The sequence below is a fragment of the Lethenteron reissneri genome, unplaced genomic scaffold, assembly GCF_015708825.2.
Source record: "Lethenteron reissneri isolate LAM-NWPU_2019-01 unplaced genomic scaffold, ASM1570882v1 scaffold_1630, whole genome shotgun sequence".
Classification (NCBI taxonomy): domain Eukaryota; kingdom Metazoa; phylum Chordata; class Hyperoartia; order Petromyzontiformes; family Petromyzontidae; genus Lethenteron; species Lethenteron reissneri.
The window spans coordinates 926307-936490 of record NW_026891367.1 but is presented as its reverse complement, the minus strand read 5'-3'; the positions used below and the strand labels follow the sequence as shown (position 1 = coordinate 936490).

At 50.3% G+C, this 10184-nt stretch overlaps 1 protein-coding gene and 1 pseudogene across 1 annotated transcript in view; one reads left to right on the top strand and one right to left on the bottom strand.

Moving 5' to 3' along the window:
* The window catches only part of LOC133362839 (zinc finger E-box-binding homeobox 2-like), a 34206-nt pseudogene extending 30603 nt beyond the window's left edge, over window positions 1–3603 (top strand).
* A 9-nt stretch (window positions 3604–3612) lies between these two features.
* LOC133362838 (zinc finger E-box-binding homeobox 2-like) overlaps window positions 3613–10184 on the bottom strand; it is a 19310-nt gene continuing 12738 nt past the window's right edge. The window contains exons 7-8 of the mRNA XM_061581781.1: window positions 9094–9384; window positions 3613–3632 (exon numbers count right to left, since the gene is read on the bottom strand). Coding sequence (XP_061437765.1) covers window positions 3613–3632; window positions 9094–9384 — 311 coding nt within the window. The remainder of the gene's footprint in view (window positions 3633–9093; window positions 9385–10184) is intronic.

Genomic DNA, 10184 nt, shown 5'->3' with positions numbered 1-10184 from the left:
CCCCCCGCATGCCTCATCCCTGCTCCTCCCCCTTCTCACCCTACTATATAAGAGCGTGTCACTCAGAGCTCTCTGCTCACGGCATGATTGTGCTCTGGTTGTCCCACCTGATGACGGAAGCTTGTGTTGCCTCCGAAACGTCGCGACTTTATTATTTTCATATTCTTGGTTCTTTCGGTAAAGTCACGGAGAAAAGGAAAAAATAAAATAAATTTTAAATATATGATAGCTTTGTTGCAGTCGAAACGTCATGAGAATTTTAATTGTTTTATATTATTTTATTATTTCCCTTCTACGTGACTTTACCTAAAGAACCAAAGAGTATAAACCTCCAGATATTAGAGAAAGGTATAAAAAACAGATTTTATTATAATTTGTAATAATTAAATAATAATGAAATTGTTATTATTTTACTAATTAAAGAATTATAAAGTTAAGAGAAAAGTAAAAAATAAAAACATTTTATTATTTTTCTTTAATTTTGTTTTCCTTTTGTAAATATTACTGAGGGGGGGGGGGGCACAGAACATGTAGTCCAGGGGCCTACACAATCTTAATCCGGCCCTGCCCATGTGCAGCCTTCATTGTGTTGGGGCAGTGAGTGTGACATTGTCAGTGTGTGTGTGAGATGTCAGTGTGTGTGAGTGTGATTGTGAGATTGTGAGTGAGAGTGTGTCAGTGTGTGAGATTAGGAGTGTGAGATTGTCAGAGTGAGTGTGAGATTGTGAGTGTGTGAGAGTGAGTGAGATTGTGAGTCAGTGTGAGATTGTGAGGTAGTGTGAGTCAGTGTGAGTGAGTGTGAGATTGTGAGTGAGTGTGAGATTGTGAGTGTGTGAGAGTGAGTGAGATTGTGAGTCAGTGTGAGATTGTGAGGTAGTGTGAGTCAGTGTGAGTGAGTGTGAGATTGTGAGTGAGTGTGAGATTGTCAGTGTGTGTGAGAGTGAGTGAGAGTGTGTCAGTGTGAGTGTAAGATTGTGAGTGTGTGAGATTGTCAGAGTGAGTGTGTCAGTGTGTGAGATTGTCAGAGTGTGTGAGGGTGAGTGTGTAAGAGTGAGTGTGTAAGAGTGTGAGCGTGTGAGATAGTGAGTGAGAGTGTAAGTGTGTAAGAGTGTGTGAGCTAGTGAGTGAGCTAGTGAGTGAGATAGTGAGTGTGTGTGTGATAGTGAGTGTGTAGGAGTGAGCTAGTGATAGTGAGTGTGAGTGAAAGTGGTGCCACGCACCGCTGGCGAATCGCCGAGCTGACATTTTGCACACAGACTCGTTGTGCGTGACAATTAATGTTCGTGAAAAAAAAATTCACAAATTTTACACTGTTTAGGGAAAACAAATTAAATATTTAATTACCAATTGCTTAATACTGGCAGACAATCATCTGACCCATAGGTGGCAGCCATCTCAAGCCAGAGGACGAGAGGACTCTAGCCGCCACGCATATAAGGATTATAGTGAAAAACTTTGTTTTTACGGGTTACTTGTTAAATCCTTTATATTAAGTTCACTTGCTTGCATGCTTGCGTGCTTGCTTGCTTGCTTACGACCGTGCAAATCTTTCGGTCGTTTTTTAACCCACTTCCCGTGATCCAATCGAGCTGACATTTTGCACACAGACTCGTTGTGCGTGACAATTAATGTTCGTGAAAAAAAATTCACAAATTTTACACTGTTTAGGGAATTTTTTAAAAATATTTCATTACCAATTGCTTAATGGTGGCAATCATCTGACCCATAGGTGGCAGCCATCTCAAGCCAGAGGACGAGAGGACTCTAGTAGCCGCCACACATATAAAGGATTTATAGTGAAAAACTTTTTTTTACGGGTTATACTTGTTTGGTGGTTGAAGTCAGCAGCGGTTGTACTTGAGGAAGACTTAGCCCCTGCCGTGGGATGGCTGCGATGCTCACCGCTCGCTCAGTGCCGTCAACACATCGGGGTGGGAAGCCTTTTGTGACCGTTTGAAGGAAGTTTCAGGTCGTAGAATCGGACACAGCGCCCGGTGGCTGGGGCACAGATTGCCCATCAAAAAGTTGTAATTTTAAAAATCATCTCTCGGGGGGTCGATAAAGCGAGTACTACTTTGTGAAAGCAAACAGAGGTTGTCCTGTATCGGTGTTTTTCACTCATTCTCATAGCGGGGGACCACTTTCGCCATGAAGGCATCATCAGTGTGGTGAGGGCCGCCACACGCTTGAAACCATTTGGGGTTTCGACAGCAGCATGATGGGGGGGGGGGGGGGTGTGTTTTCACATTTGCGTCATGTCGCTGGTGGCCTTGCGATGAAGTCTGCGGCCTATACAATACACCCACCCTGCTGCTGCTGTGGCAATGTGCACATGTCCCACCACCGACTCACAGCTCGGCAGGCACATGATGTATCTATTGTTTTGAATTATTATTAGATGGGGCACTGCCCCAGAGGTCGCAGACGGGTTTTGTTTCCTTACCCGTACCTGGCCGCACCAGGGTCGCAAATGGATACCCGTACCCGGCCGGGTACGGGTACCCAGCCGGGTACGGGTAGCCATTCCCTACCCGTACCCTACCCGAAATGAGTGACAAATGGTTACTCACCAGTGACTCACGGCCTACCCGTACCTGGCCGCACCAGGGTCGCGAACGGCTACCCGTACCCGGCCGGGTACGGGTAGCCGGGTATCGGGTAGGGTACGGGTATCGGGTACCCGGTTGCGACCTCTGCACTGCCCCAACGCTCATTCGAGTGCAACAATCACACGCGCTTTGAACGTGGGCTGACTCACAGAGTCGCGCTGTGAGAACCCCACGGCCCCCAGTCAAAGTCGCTCCAACCACGACGCTTCGACGACAGCACGCCGAGCCGGTGAGCACCCAGGTGAGGGTTGACAATCAACACCTGGGGGTGGTGTGAAGAGAACGAGGTGGGTCCGTGCAGTGGCTCGTTCGTCGAGGGCGAGACTAAGCTGTCTCGGGTGTGGACCAATCAACTTCAAGGACAGTGCATACATTATCAGAGTTATGTTTTTTGTTTGCATTCTGACTGCAGGTATTGTGGTCTATGCAAACATGACTCCTTGTAAAAAAGGTTGCAGTTTTGTTGCCAGATAGAAGGGTACAAAAACCAATTATCATATTTTTTACTGGCAAATGAGGTTCCAATGATGTAAATGCTTACCCCGAACTCTCATACTCTGATGGTGCATTGTCTTTGAGTTGTGCGCCTTTTGGCATCATCTGGTCCAACCCATGTGAGACTAGGCTCTAAGGAAAGCTGTCTCGGGTGTGGACCAATCAACTTCAAGGACAGTGCATACATTATCAGAGTTGTGTGTTTTGTTTGCATTACGGCTGCAGGTATTGTGGTCAATGCAAACATGACTCCTTGTAAAAAAGGTGTCAGTTTTGTTGCCAGATAGAAGGGTACAAAAACAATTATCATGCTTCTGTTTACTTAATGGGAGAACGTTAACTTCAAACTCTGAATAAACGCTCGAAATGGAAGTGTGCGTCTCTTGTCCTAAGAGAGGATCGCGCATACGGGAGTTGCACACCGACACCCCCCTCGCCAGCATTGCAGAACAATGCGATCATTACGATAAAGACGCTGAGATTTATTTCTGAGTTTTAATGTAGAAATTCAAGTCTTGGCAACCTTGGCTGCGTCGGTAAACAAAATGTATTCAAATGGAAGCTCGTTAAAAACGGGGTTGTACATCCAGGAGAAATACACTGACGTTTGTCAAACAGCAACTTGCAAAGAGAACGCTAAAATGCACCGCTAAAATAGTACGCGCAGTACAACGCAGGCCAGTGAGTGGTCTGGACGAATTTGTTAAAATGTTACAAATATCTCGCTCAAACAGTATTAATACTGACTCATGTTCTGGCTGGCAATTGTAAACAACAACAACAACTTTAAATTTCGATTTAAAGCTTTCGTAGAAGGGAAATAATAAAATAATAAAAATAAAACATTAAATAAATCTCACGACGTTTCGGCCACAACGCAAGCAGCCGTCCTCAGGTGAAGAACAGGTCTGTCGGAAAGACAGCGTCTAAATGAACAGGTCTGTCGGAAAGACAGTAGGAAAGACAGACCTGTTCATTCAGACGCTGTCTTTCCGACAGACCTGGTCTTCACCTGAGGACGGCTGCTTGCGTTGTGGCCGAAACGTCGTGAGAATTATGTTATTATGTTAAAATTTTATTATTTTATTATTTCCCTTCTACGTGACTTTACCGAAAGAACCAAGAAGAAGAACAACAACAACGTCATTCTACTTGCATGTAAAACGGAATGAATAAACTACAAAGATGACAACGTGTAAACAAACAAACAAACACCGCAGCTTCAGACAGACGACAACAACCGAGGAGGAATTGCACAAACAGTGTAAACTACACAAGCTGCGTGCTATGTCAAATAACACTGCGTGACAGTTTAGCAGAATACTTTTATCTTTTCAAGACTAGCGAAAGCAACGCTTTAACATTTTAAACATTGAGTAACGCTGCTTTTGTAAAAGACGGCACTGGTATAAAAGACTTTTTTTCCAGATCGTTCTTGTATCTTCCACCTACAGATGTTCCTAATCATAGCATTATCTATCCACATTTAACATGCCCATTCCTAACTCCGTTTTCCCCCTCTTTGCAATCATTTTAATACGAAAAAACACCTCGCCCCTAGTACCCACTTTATTCCAACAGCACTTCAGTTAGTCCAGAAATACCTTTGCTCAAAAAACATCCTGCATTCACAAAACACATTTCAGGCACGGCAGTGGTTTGCTTGCGACACATTTGTTCTCAGAGCGACCGGCGAGTTATCACGAGTCAAAGCATCGTTAATTTTGGAGCTTTCGTGACTGCAGGAATGATTCTTTGGTTCTTTCGGTAAAGTCACGTATCGTATAAAGATAAAATAATAAATTAATTAATAGCATACGACGTTTCGTTTGCAACACAAGCAATCATCGTCAGGTATAAATGAAATAGCAACAAAAAATCTAACCAGAAAACTATAGACAGACAAATTAATTTAGTGTGTTCTTTCTCCCTCTCTCCTAATGTTCAAGCTTGCGTACATTACTACGCGTCTTCTTCGTACTCATTGACATCTACATTTTGTCTCTAACCCGTCCCTCTGTCTGCCTCCGCCCCCCTCTGTCTATATGAGGCCACCCCACAGAGACGATCTCCCCTCTCTGTGCCTGTGTTACTCTCTCTCTGTGTATCTTGGTGATGTCTGTCTGCTTATATGTCTGTCTATAGTTTTCTATTTAAGGCCACCCCACAGAGACGATCACCCCTCTCTGTGCCTGTGTTACTCTCTCTCTGTGTATCTTGGTGATGTCTGTCTGCTCATATGTCTGTCTATAGTTTTCTGGTTAGATTTTTTGTCGCTATTTCATTTATACCTGACGACGATTGCGTGTGTTGCAATCGAAACGTCGTAGTATGCTATTATTTAATGTATTATTTTATCTTTAGACGCGACTTTACCGAAAGAACCCAAGAACAAAGTATCGCCGTCACTCGCCCCGTCAGTGCCGCCATTTTGTTTTCTTGGCCTTCACCCATCGCAGGATCATCTCCGTCGGCACGGCTCAACTCAACGGCGGGAACTCTATCTTTGTTTCCCACGGCCCCCCCCCCCCCCCGCGCAGCCTCCCACTCTCCAACCTCACCACTCATCCACCCACTCACCAACCTCACCCAATCACCCACCCACTCACTCACCCACCCACTCATTCACTCACTCACCAACCCTCTCACTCACCCACCCACCCACTCACCCACCCACTCACCAACCTAACCACTCATCCACCCACTCACCAACCTCACCCAATCACCCACCCACTCACTCACCCACCCACTCATTCACTCACTCACCAACCCTCTCACCCACCCACCCACTCACCCACCCACTCATCCACCCACTCACCACCTCACCACTCATCCACCCACTCACCAACCTCACCCAATCACCCACCCACTCACTCACCCACCCACTCATTCACTCACTCACCAACCCTCTCACTCACCCACCCACCCACTCACCCACCCACTCATCCACCCACTCACCAACCTCACCACTCATCCACCCACTCACCAACCTCACCCAATCACCCACCCACTCACTCACCCACCCACTCATTCACTCACTCACCAACCCTCTCACTCACCCACCCACCCACTCACCCACCCACTCATCCACCCACTCACCAACCTCACCACTCATCCACCCACTCACCAACCTCACCCAATCACCCACCCACTCACTCACCCACCCACTCATTCACTCACTCACCAACCCTCTCACTCACCCACCCACCCACTCACCCACCCACTCATCCACCCACTCACCAACCTCACCACTCATCCACCCACTCACCAACCTCACCCAATCACCCACCCACTCACTCACCCACCCACTCATTCACTCACTCACCAACCCTCTCACTCACCCACCCACCCACTCACCCACCCACTCACCAACCTCACCACTCATCCACCCACTCACCAACCTCACCCAATCACCCACCCACTCACTCACCCACCCACTCATTCACTCACATCACCAACCCTCTCACTCACCCCACCCACTCACCAACCTCACCACTCACCCACCCACTCACCAACCTCACCACTCATCCACCCACTCACCCACCCACCCACTCATTCACTCACTCACCAACCCTCTCACTCACCCAACCACTCACTCACCCACCCACTCATCGACCCACTCACCAACCTCACCACTCATCCACCCACTCACCAACCTCACCCAATCACCCACCCACTCACTCACCCACCCACTCATTCACTCACTCACCAACCCTCTCACTCATCCACCCACCCACTCACCCATCCACTCATCCACCCACTCACCAACCTCACCACTCATCCACCCACTCACCAACCTCACCCAATCACCCACCCACTCACTCACCCACCCACTCATTCACTCACTCACCAACCCTCTCACTCACCCACCCACCCACTCACCCACCCACTCATCCACCCACTCACCAACCTCACCACTCATCCACCCACTCACCAACCTCACCCAATCACCCACCCACCCACTCACCCACCCACTCATCCACCCACTCACCAACCCTCTCACTCACCCACCCACCCACTCACCCACCCACTCATCCACCCACTCACCAACCTCACCACTCATCCACCCACTCACCAACCTCACCCAATCACCTACCCACTCACTCACCCACCCACTCATTCACTCACTCACCAACCCTCTCACTCACCCACCCACCCACTCACCCACCCACCCACCCACCCACTCACCAACCTCACCACTCATCCACCCACTCACCAACCTCACCCAATCACCCACCCACTCACTCACCCACCCACTCATTCACTCACTCACCAACCCTCTCACTCACCCACCCACCCACTCATCCACCCACTCACCAACCTCACCACTCATCCACCCACTCACCAACCTCACCCAATCACCCACCCACTCACTCACTCACCCACTCATTCACTCACTCACCAACCCTCTCACTCACCCACCCACCCACCCACTCACCCACCCACTCATCCACCCACTCACCAACCTCACCACTCATCCACCCACTCACCAACCTCACCCAATCACCCACCCACTCACTCACCCACCCACTCATTCACTCACTCACCAACCCTCTCACTCACCCACCCACCCACTCACCCACCCACTCATCCACCCACTCACCAACCTCACCACTCATCCACCCACTCACCAACCTCACCCAATCACCCACCCACTCACTCACCCACCCACTCATTCACTCACTCACCAACCCTCTCACTCACCCACCCACCCACTCACCCACCCACTCATCCACCCACTCACCAACCTCACCACTCATCCACCCACTCACCAACCTCACCCAATCACCCACCCACCCACTCACCCACCCACTCATCCACCCACTCACCAACCCTCTCACTCACCCACCCACCCACTCACCCACCCACTCATCCACCCACTCACCAACCTCACCACTCATCCACCCACTCACCAACCTCACCCAATCACCTACCCACTCACTCACCCACCCACTCATTCACTCACTCACCAACCCTCTCACTCACCCACCCACCCACTCACCCACCCACCCACCCACCCACTCACCAACCTCACCACTCATCCACCCACTCACCAACCTCACCCAATCACCCACCCACTCACTCACCCACCCACTCATTCACTCACTCACCAACCCTCTCACTCACCCACCCACCCACTCATCCACCCACTCACCAACCTCACCACTCATCCACCCACTCACCAACCTCACCCAATCACCCACCCACTCACTCACTCACCCCACTCATTCACTCACTCACCAACCCTCTCACTCACCCACCCACCCACCCACTCACCCACCCACTCATCCACCCACTCACCAACCTCACCACTCATCCACCCACTCACCAACCTCACCCAATCACCCACCCACTCACTCACCCACCCACTCATTCACTCACTCACCAACCCTCTCACTCACCCACCCACCCACTCACCCACCCACTCATCCACCCACTCACCAACCTCACCACTCATCCACCCACTCACCACCTCACCCAATCACCCACCCACCCACTCACCCACCCACTCATCCACCCACTCACCAACCCTCTCACTCACCCACCCACCCACTCACCCACCCACTCATCCACCCACTCACCAACCTCACCACTCATCCACCCACTCACCAACCTCACCCAATCACCCACCCACTCACTCACCCACCCACTCATTCACTCACTCACCAACCCTCTCACTCACCCACCCACCCACTCACCCACCCACCCACCCACCCACTCACCAAATTCACCACTCATCCACCCACTCACCAACCTCACCCAATCACCCACCCACTCACTCACCCACCCACTCATTCACTCACTCACCAACCCTCTCACTCACCCACCCACCCACTCATCCACCCACTCACCAACCTCACCACTCATCCACCCACTCACCAACCTCACCCAATCACCCACCCACTCACTCACTCACCCACTCATCCACTCACTCACCAACCCTCTCACTCACCCACCCACCCACTCACCCACCCACTCACCCACCCACCCCCCCGCTCATCCTCCCACTCCGCCCCGCATCCGTCATCCCCCTCGTCGAGCTCTTCCGTCGCTCCCGGCGCCCCCAAATCCGCTCCCGGCGCGCCCGGCTGCCCGGGGTCGCCGCAGCACAAGTAGCGGCGGTGCACGTGCTGCGAGTAGCCGCCCGAGTGCGAGAAGCGCCGGCCGCAGCGCCCGCAGCGGTACGGCTTCTCGCCCGAGTGCAGCCGCGAGTGCTCGATCAGGTGCTGCTTGTGCCTGAACGCCTTGCTGCACACCTCGCAGCGGTGGGGACGCCTGCCTGCGACGGACAGGGAACGACGGGGCGGGGTTATCGCACTCGCACGGCATGCAGGCGCTCGTGGGTTCGAACCGGGCGCTGATAGCCCGCTGTATATTTGCATACTCTTAGTTTTTTCGGTAAAGTCACGTAGGTAAAAAATGAAATTAATAAAAATAAAAATCACGACGTTTCGGAGGCAACACAAGTCTCCGTCATCAGGTGGGGACCGTCACAGCCAGATTTGCTGTATACAGCCTCCGAAACGTCGTGATTTTTATTATTTTATTTTTATAAATTTTAATTTTATTTTTTACCTACGTGACTGTACCAAAAAAACTAGGAGTATGAATCCTTGCAGTCACGAAAGCTTCAAATCTAGAAGTATAATTGGAGTTTGCGTGTTCTCTCTCCCCATGGTGGCGTGCGTTTTCCTCCAGGTGTGTTGGGTTTTTTTCACCCCCCCCCCCCCCCACACATTTATAAACATGCATTTAGATTATTTGGCTGCTGTGAATTTCCACGCGAAAAGCCACTTAATTGGGCTACGATTCGTGATCGCAAGGTCGCGTCTGAAAAAGAGCTGCATAGCACAGTGGGCCTCACCTGGTAAAATTAAAGAGTTAATCGGGTATTTTAGTAAAATAAAACATCAGCGAGGCTAGGGAGGCTGCGAGATTCACTTCACGTGGCTGACGGTATGAAACCAGGGCGGTAAACACAGCGGTGCCCACTGGGGATACTCTTCACCGCCGACATGATAAGCCTCAACATGAAATCGGTTTTACAAATCAACACCAGAAACCAAAAATACCCATGCG